Source organism: Ophidiomyces ophidiicola (assembly GCF_022830035.1).
Source record: "Ophidiomyces ophidiicola strain CBS 122913 chromosome Unknown scaffold_2, whole genome shotgun sequence".
In the NCBI taxonomy this organism is placed as follows: Eukaryota; Fungi; Ascomycota; class Eurotiomycetes; order Onygenales; family Onygenaceae; genus Ophidiomyces; species Ophidiomyces ophidiicola.
In genome coordinates, this window is record NW_026054642.1 from 174,376 (window position 1) to 196,957 (window position 22,582).

General features: G+C 42.7%; 6 protein-coding genes across 6 annotated transcripts; 2 read left to right on the forward strand and 4 right to left on the reverse strand.

The window, feature by feature from the left end:
• Positions 1–1,634: 1,634 nt before the first annotated feature.
• LOZ57_000667 (uncharacterized protein) lies at positions 1,635–2,439 on the forward strand (the record flags this gene model as incomplete). The annotated part of the gene is made up of 2 exons (XM_049249765.1): positions 1,635–2,268; positions 2,324–2,439. The coding sequence occupies 2 exons, from the start codon at positions 1,635–1,637 to the stop codon at positions 2,437–2,439; spliced, it is 750 nt and encodes a 249-aa protein (XP_049110925.1).
• A 500-nt stretch (positions 2,440–2,939) lies between these two features.
• Positions 2,940–5,101, reverse strand: apm1 (AP-1 adaptor complex mu subunit Apm1; the record flags this gene model as incomplete). Its single annotated transcript, XM_049249766.1, has 4 exons — positions 2,940–3,707; positions 3,786–4,275; positions 4,345–4,554; positions 5,094–5,101. The coding sequence occupies 4 exons, from the start codon at positions 5,099–5,101 to the stop codon at positions 2,940–2,942; spliced, it is 1,476 nt and encodes a 491-aa protein (XP_049110926.1).
• Positions 5,102–5,580: 479 nt separating this feature from the next.
• On the reverse strand, positions 5,581–6,392 carry LOZ57_000669 (uncharacterized protein; the record flags this gene model as incomplete). The annotated part of the gene is made up of 3 exons (XM_049249767.1): positions 5,581–5,745; positions 5,811–6,043; positions 6,107–6,392. 3 exons carry the CDS (start codon positions 6,390–6,392, stop codon positions 5,581–5,583), a joined length of 684 nt encoding a protein of 227 aa, XP_049110927.1.
• Positions 6,393–8,695: 2,303 nt separating this feature from the next.
• On the reverse strand, positions 8,696–9,481 carry SDH3 (cytochrome b subunit of succinate dehydrogenase, Sdh3p; the record flags this gene model as incomplete). The annotated part of the gene is made up of 3 exons (XM_049249768.1): positions 8,696–9,143; positions 9,303–9,384; positions 9,442–9,481. 3 exons carry the CDS (start codon positions 9,479–9,481, stop codon positions 8,696–8,698), a joined length of 570 nt encoding a protein of 189 aa, XP_049110928.1.
• A 1,187-nt stretch (positions 9,482–10,668) lies between these two features.
• Positions 10,669–11,856, forward strand: LOZ57_000671 (uncharacterized protein; the record flags this gene model as incomplete). Its single annotated transcript, XM_049249769.1, has 4 exons — positions 10,669–10,711; positions 10,764–10,846; positions 10,919–11,647; positions 11,710–11,856. The coding sequence occupies 4 exons, from the start codon at positions 10,669–10,671 to the stop codon at positions 11,854–11,856; spliced, it is 1,002 nt and encodes a 333-aa protein (XP_049110929.1).
• A 434-nt stretch (positions 11,857–12,290) lies between these two features.
• On the reverse strand, positions 12,291–12,812 carry LOZ57_000672 (uncharacterized protein; the record flags this gene model as incomplete). Its single annotated transcript, XM_049249770.1, has 3 exons — positions 12,291–12,341; positions 12,394–12,482; positions 12,539–12,812. 3 exons carry the CDS (start codon positions 12,810–12,812, stop codon positions 12,291–12,293), a joined length of 414 nt encoding a protein of 137 aa, XP_049110930.1.
• Between the last annotated feature and the right edge of the window lie 9,770 nt (positions 12,813–22,582).

A 22,582-nucleotide genomic window follows, 5' to 3' on the forward strand; every position in this document is an offset into this window, starting at 1 on the left:
TGGCAATTCAATCAGCGGAGTTTGCGTGGATGGCGAGATCTCACAGCTCACAGCTTAGGGGCCAGATTCGACGCAAATGGGAGTATCCTGCTGCATACTGATCGTTAAGAAACAAAGGTAAAGGAGAGTTGTTAACTCACAAGAGATTTGCGGAGGCTTCTACGGCTTCGCCTGTCAGAAACTTAACTCGACGACCATTAAAATCCCGCCGCAACATCGAGACAGCATTTCCGGTGCTTATCATCTGCTCAAGGAACATTATATACATACTAGCATCATGTATGGATGCAGGTGCCTGAGAAGGGGGCACCAGGCTAAGCGCGCGTCGCATTTATGGCTGTCTCACTATTCACGACATAGCACAGTTACGGACACAGGCGTATTCACGGTCGTCGATGTTTCAAACACTGTGCCCGAGTTCTCGCTCTGGCGCGGGTTCGCCCGTTTGGGTTGAACAGAATATGTCAAAAGAACATCTCAGACACCCTCAAATAGCCTGGGTAACGAGGTCCAGCAGCGTGCCGCGTCCTCCCTGTTGGTGGACACTCCTTGCTTCTTTTCTTGCCAACGCAAAAAAAAGGCAACCAAAAGGCAACCAGGCTAAGACGTGAGAAGATTTCCACGGCCGACAAGGGTGGATTACGCGACGTACCCCGTACTCCCTCGAAGCTGGCCGCCTTAAATGGATCCGTTCCCTCATCTCTTGCTATAATCACATATTATCTTCAGTCTCTCATCTACTTCGTGCAAAAATGGCCATCAATTCTGACTGAAGACAAAGCTGCATTTTAACGAACCTTGTATTGACTCCTATCCCCGCCCCCGGCCTATCATGCCACTGCACCTCATTGGATAGCAGCATCAGCATTTCGGGGTTGACTTTTAGAGCTTCTTCAGCGAATACCCGAATCCACGTCTTTTTCCTTGGCCTCGATACCTTGAAGACAAGCCTAGCCAGGGCCCTGATCGAACAAAATGGATCTTAAAATGTATTACACACTAACTTCCAAAACAGCTATCGATTTTTCCCCTATGGACTTTTCTTCTTGTTTGGCTGTCTCAGTCTCAGTGTGATCCCTTGGGTTGTGTTCTCCTTCATGGTGTACAATCATGCATATCGTGATCCATATCCCTTGCCCTGGCCAACAAATCTTCTCCTCAGGCTCGTATCGCGCTGGCTTTCGGTTCAGGTCAACCCGGTCAACAAGATTTGACCAAACTCGATTGCGTAAACATGGATTCGATTCTCCCCGCAATATTCACCCACCAATTATGGAGCCACGGATCTAACCCTATCATTTTAACGTTTGTTGGGTAGCCACGCAGCTCCACGGCCTTTATATGGCGCCGAATAACGCCGGACCTCGTCAGGTCACATTATTGGTGATCTTTAACCATCTACTTCGCAGGCGGAAGGCGAGACTTGATTACGACCCCGCCTATAAATCATGTCCCATAAACTGATAGGAATCATCTGGAGGAGCTTCCGATGCTCTGCTGGCAAAAATAACTTTCCACTTTCATTTGGCTTCAACTGGCATTTCGGCATAAGATCAAGGTTACACCGCCCATGAGCCGCAAATTTCCTAAGCCACAGCCTTCCATAAAACTGTATGCATCGCTGATCCTACGAGATGTCTACATATACTCAGATTCCTTTGTCCTTCTTATTCAAAATTGACTTTATCAAACCTAACGAGGATGTGCAGCCCGAAATTCGGCGGAGAGATTCAACTTGGATCCCACCGACGCTTCCCGCCGCAATCGCCACCGTGGGCTCAACCGGGTGGGTTCGCTGGACGGTAGATGGCTTGAAGAGGCCTAGAGAGGTGGTTCATAACGAGCTTCAAACCAGTTCATTATTTTACAATTCAGAAAATCATCACTTTTTAGGAGTCCCATTCGACTGTCGCAGATCTAGTGTACAAATCTCTCGACAAAGAGACGGCCTTGGCTGGCGAAGAGTCATGTTTCGATACACGGATCATGATCCTCCAGTTTCAGTTATGAGCTTTGATTCGGAATACAACGTTCTTGCGGGTACAGGTTCGACTTCTTGGATGCCTCAACTCATCCCAGAGACTTATTCCCAAAATCAAGATCACATGCATGTCACCAATGCTGGGATCGCTGGGGACCTCTCTTTGCTACTAGCATTTGCAGCCTTTTCCTCCGTTATTGAGCCGCTCAATGTACGAAATGTGATGGCTGTTATTGCTACCTGCTTTAAGCCACCAAAGTGGAAACCTCACATGCTACCAACCATAAGTCAGCATTCCCCGTTTCAGTATATCCGTCATGGCAGTAGCTCTAACCATTTTAGGAAAACATCGCACGGGAGTGATCGTGTCAATCAGCCTTGACCCCGACTCTGAGATTACAGAACAAGAGTTATGGGAGTACCAGAAGGGTATATATGGTCCTATAATCGAAGGATAGGCTCTGATATGATCCAACCGATAGCCCCTGGAACAAATTGTATAATCGCTCGCTTCCTTCCTTGCGTACATATTTTGCGCTAAGTTGGTATATATTGACACTGATTTTGTTTCCGATTCACCCGCTTGCATTCTGCATAAAACTTTTTTCTATATTAGGCCCTAGATCAATCCTATTATTTATACCCGCTTCTGATTGTATTTTGTGACAGTTTCTTCAGTAAAGGGAGTTCTCTGTTTGGCCAACATTTTCTCAAAATGGTAAGTGTGCAATACTTTCTGATGACATCAAGATTGAGAATGTCCACCATTTGAAGTCTTGGCTGATTGTATGGGACAATCTGTATTTGGAGAGATTCTGTTCAATTTGAAGGCCCGAGAAGACGCCAGGGCAGTAGACGAGAATGTAACGGGAAGTTTACACATATTGCGGAGCCCAAGAGGGTTAGATATGCAGCAGGCATAGCAAATAACAGCGTGGAGACAATCGAATTGCCTTGTTTATGTAAAGTATTTTAGGTGAACGTATTCCTCACTGGACGTCGGGTAAACGAACAGCAATGTCGCCTGATTGAGTGATATAACGAACCCAAGGGAGAGACGGGTATTGAAGCTATTCCAAAAAGTCAGTGAATTCCGGCCACATAATACCATGTATGTTAACACTAAACGAAGGGCAGACTTCTGCACTGCAGCCTGGATATATGCAAGGAGGCAAGTAAAAGGGGCTTTGGCGGAGAAGTGCATGTCAATCAGCCAGCGAGGACCGGTTGAAACACGACAAATGGCCTTGAGATCAGGTACCCCATAAAATGCGGCAATGCCATCAAATATAAAAAATTGGGAGAGGGACCTTGATGTTAATGATGTGAGAAAATGCGGTAGCGCACATACCTTTGGCTCAATAATTTTCAAATAGCGAACCTGGATGCCACTAGTTGTAAAGTACGGAATTTCGAATTTGACGTTAATGGGTCGTTTGCCTTTAGCACTTTGACCCGCACCGCCCATACTTCCTCCAAACCCGCCAGTCATGCCTCCACCATGTTCGTCATCACCCTTGACAGACGGTAACCCTAGTTCAGCCCGCATGAGAAACTCTTTCCCACCACCAAACTGCTTGATCTTCCAAATAATTGCTGATTTCTCGGGAGCATAATGAACAGTACCAATGTTTGTTCTAAACCTAGGAGAGTCTGCATCTTCAGGTACTGGAACCAAAATCTCCACATTATTTGCTGTACTACGGCGTTTGAATTGTGCTTTAGCCTAGATAAATTGGAAGCATAGATTAGTAAACGCAAGCTACAAGAACACCAGGTACGAGGCGAGCTTAGTGATACTGACTTTAAGCATGTATTCGATCCGCGAGCCAGAGTGTGACTCTACAAGGCATTCTACCCATATCAGAGGCTTCACTTGGGTATTTAATCGATAACTCATGAGTTCGAATTCTCCATCCGGCGGAATGAAACTGATAGTCCGGTCATTTTCAAATCGAGATAATCGAACACACTGGTGGAATTTGACATCTTCCATTTCTACTGCTTTGCCCCTTGTCGCTCGCCCGGTCGTTTCAAACATGGCTTTATCGTTTAATCCTAATCGTAGTTCCGGCATACCACTCAAATAGCACTTCATCTTAATAGCCCCAAGGATCTCTGAGCGCAGGACATTACCGTTGGCCGAGACTAGCAGATTCAATGACTCGATCACGTCAAGGAATACTTCATTCTTCCGGTATCGGATACCTTCACTCCTCCATGATACAGCATTCGTTACAGCAATAGGTGGTCTTGCTTGTATTTCCAGTTTGTGCGATTCCTGCGTAATGTACCTACCAAGAACGTGTTAGTGCCGTTTTAATTGGCGTGTCTTCTGATGAGCTCCACTAGTGAATCCATACTCTTGTAATATTTTGCTTTCTGTCGTCTGCGGATATCCAAAGTCCATCATTTCATCTAGTAATTCGTATATGATAACAAAATTATCACGTATGCTCTCTTCCTCCAATTCTTTGAAGTATTCTGTAAAGACTTCGACGATCTTATGGAGGAAAAGTAATATTTCAGCAGCATTTGTGTTTCGCTTCGTTAAAGCTAAGAGGTAGAGGTTGCTATGGCGGATATAAAGGTACTAAGACAATGCATGATGCAATTAGCAATAGGTATAACAAGGCGCTATATAGTGACCAATGGGATACAAACGTTAATGCCTTCTGAGGAAAAACAAGGGGGCACTGCCGAGCTTTCTTCCTCCGCCTCACTTAAAAGGATTGGGAATTTCTCGACGGCAGACATGGGAATGTCTCCGCGGTAGTTGCGCGCCAGAAGGGTCTATGGTAAGTCAGTAAGTCATTATGGCGTAAAGAAAAGCCCGGGCAGGCACGCGGCGCCTGGGATCAAAAAATACCTTGCCCTTCAAATCTAGGAAGAAAAGTGCTGATGCCATTGCTATTTACACGTAATGTCTATAGGCTGACGATGTTCAGTGAGTTCATGCCCGTTGGGCACGATCTCGACGGTGGTGCAAGTTTTTGAAAGAAGCCGTGCGGGTAAAAAGTCAATGATTCGTTTCGTTGGTTTGACAATTTCTTATCAAGGCCCAAAAGACAGCTAGCAGGCGAGCACGGAGTATAAGGGGGCATACCATCACCTGTCCATTTCGGATTGGGGGGGGTTGATTTGATAAACACTAGAAGAATGGAACTAGTCCGCGTTCAGACTAGCTCGCCAGGGCCTTTAAAAAGCCTTCCAATTCTCTCAGCCTCTTTCTCTTCTTTCATTAATACAAATGCACCCTAAAGACAGTGCAAGCCAACAAAAGCCTTTCCTGGCTTTCTTATATCTTACTTCTAGCTTTCTGCTGGAGGCAATTCTATAGGATTTCAATTGCTGAACCTTGCGATATGTGGTGCAGAGACCAAGTTTTCGGGCGATTTCAAAAGAGCTGACTGTGTATTTTATTCTGTTGCGCAGCCAGTGTCAGAGAAATCTAACATCTTTCTTTTTAACCTTTTTAATATACATTACTCTAGTATGGAAGTCGTATTTGTTAATACATGGGTCTAAGAAAAGACCAGATCTCCTCAAAACGCCATTCGAATGCCAATAAAACCTCTCAAATATTTCAAACACTTCCATCATTCTAATCGCCCGCTGATTTTAAATCCCAACGGTTTAAGTATGCGTTCTCGAGATATCTCATTTGCGACAGAGCCTCCTTTTTCCAGCGATACAGCTCCCACGATTGCATACATCGCCTGTGTCAAAACAACATCAATTCCAGACTGCGTAAAGTGATTAGGCTAGCAGAATTACTTCGTCAGCATGCCTGGAACAAATACTTAAAAGGGTAATTGACGAAGCACACCATTCTCGGTAACCAACGTAGTACTTCATGAAGGTCATATTGTCTGGCTAACGCGGCCATTCTCTTCTTTTGGGTCAAGTCCTTTGCTGCCGAACCGGAGAGCACCTCTAGGCCTTCTAGTACTGGATGTTGAAACGGTACCCGCCCATGAGGATCTTCCGACCGCACTTGCGAATAAGAAGCAGGATCCTGTATGATCGCGAGAGTCGCCTGCAGGGATACTAGTTGTTTGCCTAGTAGTATTGTGTAAGTCTGTGTTGTTCCCAATAAACCTGCAAACAAGCGTTATGACAAACCAAGATATGCCAACCGATCATTAAATCCTCTTCTTCCTTGATCAAAGCTTTTGTGCGTTACAGCTTGCCATTTAACCTCCTCAGAGAGCATTTCATCTCCCCCTTCTCCTAACATCCTAATGTAGAATTTATCTAATTTCTCGGGGTCCGAATTTACTTCAAATTTATCTTCAGGTCCGCGTAATCGGACAGGAGCCTTCATTGCCGGCGGTGTCTGCTTCCATCTGGGTGTAGGTACCGAAGGGGGTTCTGGAACTCCATTCTCAGTGGAAACTTCAGTGGACATATCTCGTTGGGAAACAGATTGCACGCGAGAGATTGGGCGAAGCGAATATGGTGTACAACAGCGCAAAGGGCGTGCGAATGCTGAGCAAACCTGACGCGGTACAAGTTTGGATGCCATCTTGACAAATGGCTTGAATGATACCATAAAAAGAAAAAAAATATATAGACAAGCAGAATTGCACACAACCTGTTCTAGGATATATTATAACCTTCTTGTAGTTGCTGGCTACTCCTCAAACTTCATTTTCTTCTTGACTTCATGATGCCAAGATAATTAACTAGGTAACTAACTAGATAACTTAACTAGTTAACTTAGCAACTTAGGTAGTTAGTTAACAGTTAGTTTGCAGCTGGTCAAATAGCTAGACCCAATAAGGGCTAGTTAGTTAGTTGGTTTACTACAGTTGGATGCAGTTCCAGCCACCTACTCTTTGCAGTTCTTCTTTTACTGATGGCTTCGCGATGGGGATGGTCTTTGGACTTAAAGATGCTCCTGAACTAAACTATCATGTACTAGGATTTCCTAGCACATCACTGCTACATTTGAAAGGTCACAATAGTCCTACTAATGTAATGGTGAACACCTGTGCCCCAAGCCATAGACATTAGGAATACGGGAATGCCAGGCAAACCACTTCTATGTAGCTATGTCTGCTTTTAATTTTCTATATATTCATTTGTTTATTAATATTTCTTTCCGGTATTGGATGCAAACAATCCACTTCTTGGTTTTAAACCAATTGGATAATTCCGGCTATTTCTTTCCTTTTTACTTTCCTTTTTATCCTGGAAAACGTACAATTACACTCTCTCCGTCCCGTTTCCGCCCCGTCAGCTCTCAGCCCTATGGGAATGCCGGGGTGCGGAAGGGATCTTGCATATAGCTTCGGCTTCTCGAAACACCCGTCACTCTGTTTTCCCGCCGCGTTTGCCATATCCGAATGTGCCGATTGGCCCTACGGATATGGTCTAGAATTTAAGGCCCAATCAACATCCTGTTGTTTCGCGCATGGCTGGAGGAGCAAAGCCTTTTTCTCTTCTAGTTGGGAGATATACCCCCCAGAATCCCCAACGCGGGAACTTTGTCATAGTGTTAATTTATTCCAATGATGGAGACAAAATACCCGCTTGCAAGGACGCTAGAATGTGGATCGTATGGCTATTCTAGCCGGCTGGAGACAGCGGAGATATGGGGCTTATGGACCCTTGCATATTCTCTCTGCCCTCCTACTATACCTCTGTAATAACTATCTTGTGCTATGAGGGAATGCTTGTGCAGATATGGATTGCTTAGGAGGAACACAATGTGCACTTATCTTCCTTGTCCAATGACCCTTAGCCCCTGAGAGACTGTTCTCGAAGTTTCGTCTGTTTAAGGAGGAACACACCGGGTTCTAGCCAGAGCACGTGGTTGTTTAGTAGTGCACTATAAAGCCTGAGAATTTCTCTCAGTTCCCCTTTTATTCCTTCTTGCAAGCTCATCTCAACAAGTACCTGTATCTTTGCACTCATACCATTCTGTGCTGCAGCATTAATCAATTCAGCATGCCTAAGGTTGCTGTGTCCTTACCATTCAACAATGGTAAGTTAAGTCAGATTATGCATTGATTCTTTTTTTTTTATATGGCTGAAAAACTAGGGCCATCCATTGCGTCGAGCTCCTCAATTTCCGGGCGTCCTTCCTCTCCCGTTCTGCCTCCGAATCCCCCTCCTAGCCCAGCTTAGTGTCTGGTATCCGCGATATCCATTTCGGTTCCAAATTGTTTCTTAAAAGGTAAGTTCAACACCAAAATGTTATGTGTTCATATTACATTTGCATATTTTGCCTTGCACAATTTTCTTGTTAGCAATTGCATACTCCAATCATTATTAACATTTTTCGTCGCAGTGTTCAAAAAGTCTTTGCATTTGCAGTGCACTGAAAAAAGAGCTCCAGATATGACAATTTTCAGTTCTTTCTTGTCTTACTCTGAGGTCACTGTTTCAAGTGTGGCCTAATCACATTTTTTCGTGGACTTAAGGGAATGATTTTCGGGCAACTATGAGATTGCATTGGAGTATGTCAGCACTGGGGTAGATAGTTACTGTGACTCTTTGATAATAACCTTAATACTCCTGTATGCATTCAAGAGATAATACACTATTTTAACACCTTCTTTCACATAAAATAACAGAGCTCGTCCTAATGTGTTATCAACTATATCATATAAACAATGGATGTACTGAACACACACAATCAGGATCAAAATATCATAAATTTATTGACAATGGCAAGAAGGTATATATACAGAAGCAGGGCGTTCTTCAAATCAGAGCCAACGCGAAGGCACTGGCTACACTCAGGCCCACTACTGTCCAGCCTGTAGATATGACCTGCTTATTATTCAACTTCTTTCCCATATCCCAAATAAGATGTCTGACTCCATTCAGGCAATGGAATGTAAAGGGCATGGCAACGCCAAATTTCAGAGCGAATTTTGCTGCAATCGGCAAGGCACCAAATGCGGCAACGAGAGACGCCGACTCCAGATGCCAGCCAACCGCAGGGGCTACCAAGTATGCCGCAGCAAACACATACATGCCACCAGATAACACAGAGCCTGTGATGCGATTAAGGGCAGAGAGGTACCAGGTAATTTGCGGCCGGTAGATGGCCAGATGTGGCGAGACAGGGCGGTTAAGGCGTTGTCGGGCAAGGAGCTGCTTCGGATCAGACACTTCAGTGTAAGGTTTGGAGGAAGATGTTGCTGGTCTAGGAACTAGTAAGTAAATTCGTCTCAATCGTGGATCCCCATTAACCGACGAGTTGCCTCGATATCCCAGTGGCGGCTGTCCAGGCTCCAGAGCGAGAGAATGGGAGGATGCGCCAAAGCGCCAGCAGATAATAAGCTGTCAGCCTTGGTGTACTCACCTGAACTGCCCGAGTGCAATCGCTGCAGGGCTTGCAAATCTTGCGAAGGACGACCGGATCAGAACCGGGTTCTGCGCGGCAACTAAATAGTCCAGGGTTAGAACAAAGCCAGAGAACGTTTGGAGAATTCAGAACATACCGCGCCGCAAGGACGACTGCACTACTCTTTGCACAGACATGGTATTGATAGGTCTCGCCAGGAGCTTCTCTCTTCACTCTGTGTATCTCCTGCTTGTATGGAAGACGTATAATGGAACGTTCGGCTTATGTCAGTCACACTACCAGTAACTGCCGGCCAATAGGCGGTCGCGATTTACAAAACCTGAAGATAATTCTTCCGGGCCGGGTCACCCTGCCTGACTTTTCTCGCAATCTTCCTCCACACACTTGAATCAACAACGGGACCTCAAGCCTTCGTCTCTGTCAGCCGGTCGCTCTGTTATGTGCTTTGTGCATGTTCCAGGAGCTAGTGGCAGTCCTAACGGAAACGATACTGGCCGCATTTCGTTCCTTGTCACGGCTTTCTGCTGTTGACGCCTTCGGGATGAGAAGGTTCCTAAGAGAGAGATGCGTTGCTTCGACCCGTCGTTAATCGCCCAATTCACTCTGTCAATGAGGGGATGGGGTTTCATATCAGGGTTACATTCTGCATTCTACGAAGTAGCTCATATGTCGAAGCTGTCTATCACTCAGCTGTAAAAAGCCACTGTTGTTGGCAAGGCATCATTAAACCGAAGCACAGAAACCGAACAGGAACATAGTTATTCTTCGCAGTAGGACTTGCGCACCAAGTTACTCCCTACTCTTGGGGCGGTTCTCCAGGCACACGAGAAATGTTGGCAACCCGACTGTAGATCTCCCGGCCTGCCACGAAGTTGAATGCAGAATTCAAACAGCAAATTGTCTTCCACTTGCAAGTGAAGCAGGAGGCTTAATACTCGCATATGTTATTTCATGCTTTGTCCTGCCCTCGGACATGCTATTTTGGATTTTGGGCCCAGCGTGCCCGAAATCCTGGCGCCACGCTTTTGCTGGGGCGGAACGGCGGTTTGCGTACGTGGCTCAGCGCGCCTTCGCCCAGGCTGAAGGGACCTCGGCTCTCGGCCTAGCATCTGCGCTTTCATCAGAAGCTGATAAGCTCATCGACGTCCGGGCAGGCCTTTTCAGCGATGACAACACTTTTTTCGCTGTGCTGTGGGAACTGAGACGCTGCAGGATCTCTGCTTTTTTAACACTCACTTCAAACTTGTTGCTGAGCCCCTCCCACTCCTTTTCCCGTGTTAAATAGAATAGAGTCTTGTATTTTTATTGCCATTTGAGACCCTGTACTTTTCTTCTTTTGTGGCATTTGCGCGCTATAGAGAAGATGCCGTTCAATACCGAGTTGACCAGAAAGCTGGGGATTGAGAGTAAGTCAGCTTGAACCGCCCCAGAAAGTCGTTTGCTGATAAGTCACGGCAGTCCCTGTCGTCCAGGGTGGTATGCAATGGGTCGGTTACGCTGAACTTGCTGCTGCTGTCAGTAATGCTGGCGGCCTTGGAATCGTATGTCTTGCCTTGACAATGGAAGAGCTGTTATTCTAAAAGAGACAACGCGTTGCTGACCACGACTGCTAGCTCACGGCCCTCACGCAGCCCACTCCGGACGACCTCCGAAAGGAGATTCGCAAGACGCGCACTCTCACAAAAAAGCCGTTTGGCGTCAACGTTACACTACTCCCCTCTCTTGAACCACCAAACTATGGAGCCTATGCCCAAGCAATCATTGATGAGGGAGTCCGCATCGTTGAGACGGCTGGCAACAGCCCTGGCCCAGTCATCAAACAACTGAAAGCTGCTGGCTGCATTATCTTGCATAAATGCACAACAATCAGACACGCAAAATCTGCCGTTAAGTTGGGTGTGGATTTCTTGTCCATCGACGGCTTCGAATGCGCTGGTCATGTCGGCGAGACCGACATTACGAACTTCATTCTCCTAAGCCGTGCGAGACAAGATCTCGGAGTACCATTCATCGCTTCGGGAGGGTTTGCCGACGGATATGGACTGGCAGCTGCTCTCGCGCTGGGTGCTGAAGGTATCAACATGGGCACCCGATTCATGTGCACTGTGGAAGCTCCTATCCATGAAAACGTGAAAAAGGCCATTGTTGATGCTCAAGAGGAAGACACCCAGCTTCTCCTTCGTCGGTGGAGAAATACAACGCGCCTCTTCAAGAACGATGTTGCAACAGCGGCGTACCAGGTCGAAAAAACTAGCAAAAATGATGAGTTCAATGAAATCGCACCTTACGTGACTGGCAAGCGAGGTCGGGAGGTGTTTATCAATGGAGACATTCATTATGGCGTATGTCCCAAATTTTTCGATCACCCTACTAACGATTTTACTGTACTGATTGGATGTTATAGGTCTGGACGGCTGGACAAGTAATTGGACTCATCCATGATATTCCGACTTGTGAATCTCTTTTAAAACGTATTGAGAAAGAGGCGGTTGAGGCAATGGCAAAAACCAGCGCACTATTCACCCCTTCAGCGCCCCAGAGTAAACTGTAACGCTTGGGTATTGATATTCCCATTGATTTAATTTCTATTATATAGGCATCTATCTGGCGTCTTGTATCTACTCGAAAATTGGGTGATATTCAGTATACAAACGTGCTTTAAGAATAAATATAAACATCATTCAATATAATACGAAGAGCATAAATATAAATGACGTTAAGGGTTCCAAAGAAAATATTTACGAATGCAATAAATTACACTTGCTATTGGTATAAAACAAGCTAAATAGCAGGAGGCATGTGCAGGATGCCAAAGACAAATATCCAAATCACACGGCGAACACTAGACATGGGAGAGAAAGAGAGACAAAATTGAAGAGCATATCCAATATTGATCAATGATTGACACATTCTATCCTTCCATCTATACAATCGCATATCTGGTCAAAATGGGAGCGATTTGGATCAATAGTTGAATGCAACCGTTTAAAGAGCGTTGACGGGAATGCAAGGAACAGCGACGGCGACGAGGCCATTCTATTATTGTATTAATTTATGTACCAATGGAGTGGTAACAATGAACACTTACGGCATTGGACTCGTTTTGCTGGCAGCAGGCAACAGTCTGCTTGCACTTTTGGTTGAGGATATCGGTCAAACCAGCACCGATGATACCGACTAGATATCCACGAGTCAGTACATGCATCCAAGTGCTTGGAAAACGAACGACATACGACCAATATCCAACTTGGAGCACTGGTCGAAGATGGAGAGATTCTCAAGGTTGATGTTCTTGGCGATACCGCTCAGGACACCAAAGTCGGAGTCAACACCCTTGGCGTCGACCTTGTTAATCTCCTTGTTGCAGCAGGAGAGGTTCTGGTTGCCGCACTGAGCGATAACCTGGTTGCTGTTGGAGGAAGGAGGAGCAGCTCCATAGCCAGTGCCGGGGGCAGCGGCGGCAATAGTAGCCAAAGCGAAGAAAGAGGCAGCAGTGAAGAACTTCATTTTGAATGAGAGAGTAGGCCGGGGAGGGCAGATATTAGATATTAAGTATATTAAAAGATAAAAGAGTAGTGATAAAAGCTGCTGTTCTTGTGATGCTTGCTGATGATAGTAAGAAAAGCCTTTGTCGGACTGGGACGAAGGGGCCTTTTATAACTTTCAAACTGCGTTCGACTGCTGGACGAAATGCCCCTGAGAAGAGCATGAGAGGGGAGGCTGCAAAGCGTGCACTCTGCAAAATCGCCATCGAGAAACCGCCTTGCGGTGCTGATTCGCTGTTGAGGCTACACACGCAGACCCATCGCATGTCGCTAACCGGGCTGCATCCCCCGGTGGCGTCGCCGATTGAAGAAAATTGGGCTCTCCTGGCCGAGAGGCTTGAGCGTGCATCTCCCGAAAGAGACATAGTGATGAGGTCTGGCTGTCATCGACGCTGATCCGAATCATCTCCTGTGAACCGTGCTGCAGCTCGCGTTCCGTAGCACGAAATGCTATCTGTAGCTGCAAATCGCTTCCCGAAAGCTCAGCGCCACACTATTGATCTGTGTAATGCAGGCTTTCGAAAACAACAGCCCATCCCATCTCGTCAATCCTCATGCCGTAGTAGCGATGTACTCCGTACCAGCGGTATGCTCCTCCTTTGCTCCTGGGTATCGATTCTATTGAAGTGACCGTCTTGGCTGGCCCCAAGACATCTTGTCAACGGCCGGTTTCACGCAGGGCAAACAGAGAAACCCGCATTTTCCGCCAGTACGGAGTAGTGCTGATAGATCGAATTCCAGCGCCACCCGCCGTCCCTTGCGAGGTTGGGGTTGGGGCTGCCCGCGCGGTGTCGATCGTCTTTGTCCTCAGCGGTCCGCAAGTGGCAAGGCGGCGTTTTGCTTTTTGCCGCGCCGCCCGCGTTGTGATTGGCGGGTGCCCGGCTGCCCCTGAGCGGCATTGCAAACCGAACTGCAGGCGCAGCGATCGTTGCGCCCGCCCGTAATTGCAGTTCAACAGAGAGTAAATATTCTATGCGGCGAGCAAATAGCTCCAGCCATGATGGATATTGATCTTCTCCAGACGTGCTCTGTGTGCTTGGTCCCGCCAGCCTTGCCGTCCAGTCTTTGCTCGCCGGTCGCTCCAAGGCGACATTATTCAATAATTCAGCTCGCAGGTGAGCAGCTTGTTATGCCTGTTTTGTGAAGCTCCGGCCACATCGCCACCCTCCGAATAGGTGGAAGCTATTGAAGCTACTCCCGAACAGCACATCCGATGCTGGTGATCAGCAGCTATCGACATCATTCCGATCCAACGGCACTCCCTCCCTCTTGACCCCGAGCTTTGATCCTCATATGTACGGAGTACGGAGTACGGGGAATGTTGACCCAAAGCTTCCGAACCTTCAGCCACATCCAAGGCCTTTCTGGTCGCTGGGCCAGAAGACATGTTTCGTCTCTCTGCATCCTCTCCCAGCAACTGTGGTCTGTATGGAGTCCGTAGTGTTTGCGGGTGTGTCATCCATCTCGCTTCTGGCTCGCCACCATGCATCACACTCATAGTACAGAGTATATGCAGCACAAAGTCGCAACGTTTAAAGAATTATCGATCGAAAAATGATATGTCGTACTGTTCCTTGGGCTCATTTTTAATCCACTCTCAAAATTTGCCTGCATGACATCTTGGCCCAACGGGAGTCGCTAACGGGAGAGGTAACACATCCTGCACTCATGTTTCATCACACGACACCCGGACTTACCCCTGTTCTCCAGAGTAGTTACTCCGTACTGAGTACTCCTCTCCTTACGCAGCTTACTTGTTTTCCGTAGGAGAGAAGATCGCTAAAGGGGAACATGGAGCCCTTCGTATATATAGTTGTGTCGTGGTATAGCCCTTTTCTGGAGGTACTACAGCAAGCACACTTGATCCACAAATTTTGAATTATTGGAATTTGTTGTTGAGTCGGTTTGGATTGTGATGATCACCCGTATTGCGCATATTCAAAACCTAGCCAGTAGTTTATTCCCCAATTCTACTCACTTTTCCCTGCTACTCCGTACGCCATGGACTCTTGCTAACTAACTATAATACCTACCTACCTAGAAGTATTACGGCAGCGTGGAATATAGAAGAGGCGTCGGGGAGTGTCGCGGCTCTACGGAGTACTAGCCATCCAACTTCAAGAAGCAAATGCAATTCTTCTATTCACAAGTCATCTAATCGGGAACTGGAAGGGCAGGTTGTTGTGGCAAGGAACGCTTAGGACGTTGATTCGTTTCTAGAACCTGCTTAATGTGTATTATTTTCCTATGAATATTCAAAGGTGCAATAGATATCGAATCTAAGAACTCTTCTTTTTTTTTAAACTTGACAAAAATAGACGGAATAGCGCTTGCGCTTCACTCTCTCGAACCAACCGTGGAAGCTGTAGCATTTCTGCCGCTGATTTTCTCTTATCCGGTTCAATGGCCAACATTCCCTCGAGGAAATCAGCAAACACAGGTAGATCGATTTCCCGCATGTCTTTTGGCCTTTTAAGAATTTTCTCCTTGCCACCCATTAGTGAGAGGAGAGACGCCGGTGATAGCTTTGGGATATGATGTACGGAGTAGGTATCCTAAAATGGTCAGCATATTTGCAGCAAGGGGTTTATCTATAAGGGGGAGCTTTCGCTCAAGCTGTAGTGGGACCAGATGATGGGAAACGAGAAACCGAGGTGGTTTGAGGTATGCGGAGAAAATAATGAAGCAGGTTTGCATACCATCAGCATCAAAAAGCTCTGGAGGCCTGACCCCCTTATGAAGAAGCGACTGACAAATCGGCCCGAAAACCTCCAAAAGCTGTGCGAGTCTATCGTCCTCAGCCGTCCACGTTCCATATTGGGATGCGGTAAAAATCGAGTCCTTGAAGCAACTGTAAAGCTACTTCTTTCATTACTGCGACTGGAATCCGGTGCAGCCTGAATTTTGCGGATTCAAGGCTCAAATAATGTCCTAGTACTGGGAATAAAATACAAACATGATCGCCATTTGCTCCTTTAAGGGTAAAATGGTTAAGGAGTTGATTCACATGATTCCTTCCAGGGTTGGTAACTAGTTGTGATTTCTGCTTAATATGCTGCAGCACCTCGAGTTCGTAAATATCATGATTGCGATTATAGCAATCTGATCAGAAAATCTTTAGATCGACATGTCTTTGCATCCTGAACAAATACAGTTGGCTACACTATATTTTCCCTGCAAGAAGTCAGAATGGAGAGAAACCTTATCTCAAGTCACGCAACAGCCAAACCGAAAAATATTGACCGTAGCCTAGCTTCCGCAAGATGATGTACCTCCCATTATTGAACTTGTCACCGAGACGAATGCGACAGAACAACCTGTAGTCGTGGTTGTGCCTTCTTCAGGAATGTGGATTCGCCGCCATTGCCAGCGAACTAGATATTGTTGGTTATTGTAATTCTCGAGTATAATTCATCCATAGCCGCATAGCCATAACTAACAAGTATCGACCTTTGCGGTTTTAAAATCAAGTCCCATTCCCATCCCAGAGTTTAAAAGCTAGTCCCAAACTCATCCTTGTTCACTGCTATTTTGAGTAGGGACAGAAAAAGGGATGGTATCGGACGACACAGGAGCACGTGATGATCATGCTGAGCGTCTATAATATTGCGTCTAGGTCTGCTCCTAATGAACAAGACAAGAATACTTATAGATGAACATGCTATAACTAAGACTATGGGAAAAACATATGAAAAACCCCTAGCAAACCTCCATCAGTCTGATAGTCAAAGATAATGAAATTAATATCATAATTGAGAAGAGAAAATAATGAATCTACAGTTCTCTAATTTCTTCTTTGAAGATCTGATCATCTAATAAGTCATCTGACTTCTGCTCAACATGTCTCTGTAGCTTTAACAGTGGTGTAGATGGCAAACTTCTCTCTATTAAATAATCAATATTCATAAGCTTCAATTACTTAATGAATTTTTCAAATTTCTGTCTAGGCAAGATCTTTGTTAAGTCATCTGCAGACATATTATCACTTTCAATTCAGCTAATATTCAATTTCTTATTAGTAACTGCTTGCCATAATCAGTGGTGATGAATATCAACATAACAGAGCTTGATAATTAGTTGTAAAGCTGCTGAAATCAGTAAATGAATTGTCTGCAAATTATCACATAAAATATCAAAATCTCTTTCTAATTTCAATGTAATATTCTTAAATAAGTGTTTCCATCACATGGTCTATTTTGTCATATAGAATAGTGCTAAAAGCTCAGCTTCTGTTGAAGATGTTGTAATGATCTTTTGTCTGAAGAATTTTCAATCAATTAAGTCTTCAAAGAGCTTGAATACTGTTACCTGGTCTAACTGAGCTATGGAATGTTCATGCAATTTTGGTTGTGTAGTAGAAGATGATTCTTCTATTTTCTTCCAGCTTTGTGGGTAAGCTGGAAGGGCTGACTAAGTAGCTAACTATTCTGATATTATGTACAGTAATGATTCCATGTCAGTTGCTGGAGAATATCTTTTAAAATCAGTGCCCTCACTGAAAGTATGTGTACTGCACATATCAGTATATTAGATTAGAACTGGTAATCATAGTAGGGAAAGTTGAAGAAGAAGGACATCTTCTCAATGACTGTTTTGTTGATCAATTTAGTATGTGTCATTGGGTAAAGGAACTTCTTTCAAGTCAGAGTAGACATAATCAATTGCATTAGTGCATATATTTTAATTTGACATTGAGAATATCATTCTCCATCTAATGCAAAGTTCTTTTACAGTTGTAGAGTGTCATTTGAATTCTGTCCTAGTACACCAGTGTCATTGATTTAAGTTAGATGTGAATAATCTTCAGCTGTTGCTTCTAGTGTGCACAGACAAGCTGGATGGACTTTCTGTTGATGGTTAGAAAGATGTAGTACTTTGTGTCTTATGAAGTTATTTAGAATGAATTAATGTTCTCTGTAAGCTTTTCTTTTTTTGTCTGTTGATAGATTAAGTCATGCTTGAATTTCTTTCATTGTTATAACATCATCTTCATCTAGAGCTGACCAGATTTCTGTAGTTATTGTTGTAGATGGTTGCATTTGAATGAGTTCTTCAGAGAATTGATATAGAAAGTGGATGAGTTCATATTTTGTTGATCTCAATAAGAGTTCATGGTGGTCTTTCTGAAGTTTATTCAATATTTCTTTAAAATAAGAATTAACCACTGAAGTAATGAGAGCTTTTGAAACTAGATGTCATTTCTCTGATTTTGATGTGTTTAGCTTTCATTGTTCAGAGAAGAATTGAAAGAATTCAAGACATTGATCAATTATTATGACATATTAAGCATTTCTGTACTTTGTGAGTGTTGCTGTTCATTCACTAGATATTGCTGATCATTTGATTATTGCATCTAACTCATCTGTTGTAAGTATGTCATTAGTGTTTATTGCTGAAAAGTCTGTGGAAAAATAAAAGACAGGGAACTGTCTGTTTTATAAATAAAGCACTTGCTCATCTTGAGGGCATTGAGATACTAGTTCTTGTTCCCAGGTGGAGAGATTGGTAAAATCAGAAAGCTCATTACCACTGATTTTCTTTGATGATAATTGAGACATTGATTCATTGCATTTTGATATCTCTATGACTAATCTTGTTTCTGTATTTGAAGTCAACATTGCTGTGTCATTTGGTTCAGGTGAGAGATGGCTTCTAGATGTTCCCCAATCAAGTGAACTGTTAGTGTGATAGTCAGAGAATGTAGGAGAAACAACATTGTCATCAGTGAAGAATTCATTAGTATTGAATTCAGAGATGTCATTCAGTTAATTGATCTTTTCAGTAGACTTAAGTAGTCATTTACTCTTTTAAGTTGCTTTCTGTTTAACTGATGTCTTTTTCTTACATGAAGTAGCTTTATTGTTTGGAGCTTTTTGTTTGTTGAGCTTTTGTTTTGGCATGAGTGTTGTGAAATTGTCATTGATTTGAACAGTTTGTGGGCTCATTGGTAAGTCATCATCAATCAATGCAAGAACATTATCTTCAGATTCAGAGAGATCAAAGATATCATCTGAAGCTTTCATGTTGTATTTTTTTGTCTGGATTTCTTGTCTTTCTGAATGGTCAATGTACTCAATTGGCAATTTTTTTTGGAAGTTTTCTTCAGAGAGGTTCTCTAGATGGTTAATTGCTTCATTAATTATTATGTCTGTTGTTTCTGAAGCCCAAATGATGGTGTTGTGATTTTTGAATTATTCTCTTCAAAGAAATTTTTACTTTCATATGATCTGACTCTCTCTTTACTGAATCATTTCTTCTTCACATTTTCTGTTGATTTCAGCTCTGATTAATTCAGCTTGAGTTTGTAGAGCTAAAGCAGCTGCTGTTCATTGTTGCAAGATTGTAAAAGATTCATCATATCAGATATGTTCATCATCAATATTGCATCTCACTGAATCACACTATTCAAAAAAAGATGCTCTGATGAATAGACAAATATAAATCCATTCATTGTGATTTTGTGTGATGATTTTGTTTTCTGTACACTTGTTTGTCATAATCTTGTTCTTTCATGCATCTGTGGTCATTTCTATCTTAATCTGAGTGAGATGACATGATTCTGGGGCAGCTGATGAGGAATTGCAGAATGAAGAGCTCTGGAAATTTCATTCATTAGCAGATAGAATTCTGACTTAAGCATTTTCAGATACAAATTGTAGAGTATAGTCTGCTTGAAAGTCTGTGTTCTCTTCTGGAACTTCACATTGATCTTGGAGTTTACATCATTTCTTGGCTCAGAAGAGGGTCTTTGATGCAGATAGAATTGTGGACTTTGATGCTCTAATAGAGATTTTTAGAGATGCATTAGTATTTGGGGGGATGTTCATGCTGGGCAGATGATTGAAAATTAGAGAATGTGCAGTTGCTTGAGTAGAAGAGAATGAGCAGTTGCTTGAATACAAAGTGAATGAACTGTTGCTTAAATTGAAAAGACTGAGCAGTTGCTTGAATATAAATTGAAAGATTGATTTCTTGAATACTAGAGAAAGTCTGTTAGAGAATGTCAGAAAAGATGTTATGTTAGATGAAGTTGTAGAATGAAGAATGTTTGAGGGAAGTGAACTATTATATATTCACTTAGTATTTGTGAATTGTTTGTGTTGTTGTTGTTGTTGAACATAACATTATATAAGCTTGTTTGCATGTTTGTATTGATGCAACAGTTCTTTTGCATTGACTAGTTCTGATTCTTTTAACTAGGAGTCTTCTTGGGGTCTGTATCTCTTTCAGCAGACTAGATATTCTTTTTTTGCTTTGATATCTTTGCCTTTTAGATGTTCTGTAACAATTCATTCTAGTTCATATTTCTCATGACCATTGATTTGTATTGGTGAGAGGGGTTGGATTGTTCATTTAAAGAGATTTGATAGATTTAAGACTGGTTTCAAATGAACAATGCTGACTGTTTTATGAACTTTCCATGAGTCTGACAGATTCAGCTCATAAGCTAACTTTTCTACTTTTTTTGTTATGGTAAAAGGTTCTGCATATCAGTTGCCAAGTTTTTGCAGTTATTTGCTGAGCATGATGATATATTCTTTGCAAAGTCAGAGATAAACTTAATCTTCTTTCTTAAATTCTGAGTATCAATGCTTTTTATCAAAATAATGTTTTGCTACCATTGTCACTTCATCAAGAAGTAGAGCAGTGTTCATCTTGACTATGAATTAAGATTGATCATTTAGTGGCCAGTTTAATACTGTCAGAGGTTTTGTACTATAGAGTATTTCATATGCTGATGTTTTTGTGCTGATGTTCATTGCTGAATTTAGATATCTTTGCAACATAGATAGAAGTGTGTGCCATTGCAATGGATCATTGATGCTTAGTAGAAGATGAGTGAGTGCAATTTCAACTGTTTGATTAGTTCTTTCTGACTGACCATCTGTTTGTGGGTGATAGGCTGTTGAGTATAGTAGTTTGGTATCCATTTGAGCTAGAAGTAAGTGTCATAACTGTGATGTGAATTTTGAGTCTCTGTCAGAAATTATAACTTTGGGAATTGCCCAATCTGCTATACTGAGCCTAATGTAGAAAGCTATAGCCCAGTCATGAACTGTTCATGTTATGCAGTCTGAGATCAAGACAATTCTCTTGATATACTTATCAGTTACTGTCAGAAGCATGTTATATTGTCCATCAGATAGCTCTAATATAAAGTTCATGATGATTGTGTGATGGGAAATCTTTGAAGTCAATATTGATTGATAGTCATTAAATGATTTGTGGTGTCTTGAGTGAATGTGGTTACATTGTTGATAATGTTGAATGTAGATTTGAATGTTATGATGCATTCAATGAATAGAAAGTCCATGAAGTCATGCTAGTGTTCATTCAATGTTAAAGTGGGTTGAACCATGTGCTAATTTGATTATCATAGATATGCTTGTTTTGGAAATGCAGAGACTGTTGTGTTCATTGTTGTGACATCATATAAGATCATTCTGTACATAGAATGATAATTTGACTGTCATTGATGAGTTAAGTGTCTGTGAAACTTTAATAAAGAATGAATCTTTGATATATTCTTCTATTAGTTCTGCATGGAACTTTGAGTTAAGTTCAACAATTGTGGCAGTGTATGAGGTGAGAAAAGTGTGTGCTGATGTGTCAAGATTTGATTTCAGCTGAAATAGTGCATCTGATATTATGTGGGTTTTTTCTGACTTGTGGTAGATAAGTAGTTGATATTGCTGTATATATGCTGCAGCTTGAACTAGGTGTAAATTTAGTTTGTCAGTGGCTGTGATGTTCATTGAGATTTGTTTGGCTATGACTAGAATGACAGCATGGTCTGTGTATACTACTGTTGAATTGAGATTATTTAGAACTAAATGGCAAGTTTTTTGAAGAGTTCAGACTAGACAAGAAACTTCAAGTTCTGTTGGTCAGTAGTTTCATTCAGCATTGTTGAGTAGTTTACTTAGAAACATAATTGATTCAACTAGTGTCAAAGATGATGGTGTGATAAATTACTTATTAATTATGTCAGTTTATATACTTTTGACATGAAAAATCATGACTCTGAAGTCTTGTTTCTTTGAAGTGTCAATGTCCATAAATAAGTAGTGATTTGGATCATGATGTGCTAGGAAATTTTCAACAGTGAAGTGCTTTTGAATTTTTGCAAAAGAATTCAGTTCTTGCTGTAATGAATTGTTCATGTAAGTTCTGTTAGCATAGTTTAGCCATTTCTTGCCTTTAGATGGTGCTTTTGTATTGAGTTCTGTTTTTCTGATTTGGAGTGGTTTGCTGAGTTGTGCATAGTAAGAAATGTATTGGTGTAGCCATTCTGTTAAATCAAGGTACATTTTCAGTTGATGTAAAGTTTTTGAGAATTTTAATTGAGTGATTGCTTCAAGATTTTCTTTTGCTGTGAACATGCCTAGGCTGATAACTCATTGTTCTAGAAGATTGATCAATGGGAATTCAATGAAGACTTTCTTTGAATTCAAGAAAATGTTCAGAAAGTTAAGATGATCAAGAATGATGTGAATATGCTGAATATACTTCTCTAGTGTTTTGGAGAAAATGACTATGTCATCTATATATATACAGACAAATTTTTTCCAGTGTTGGAATTCATAATCCATTTGACATTGAACATAAGAGACACTATTAATGTATTTCATGACTGCAACATTAAAAACTTTCTGTTCTCTGTGTGTTACCACTGTTAGTTTATCTTGGTCATCAGAGTGTACTTGCCATTGATAAAAAAAGAATGTGGCA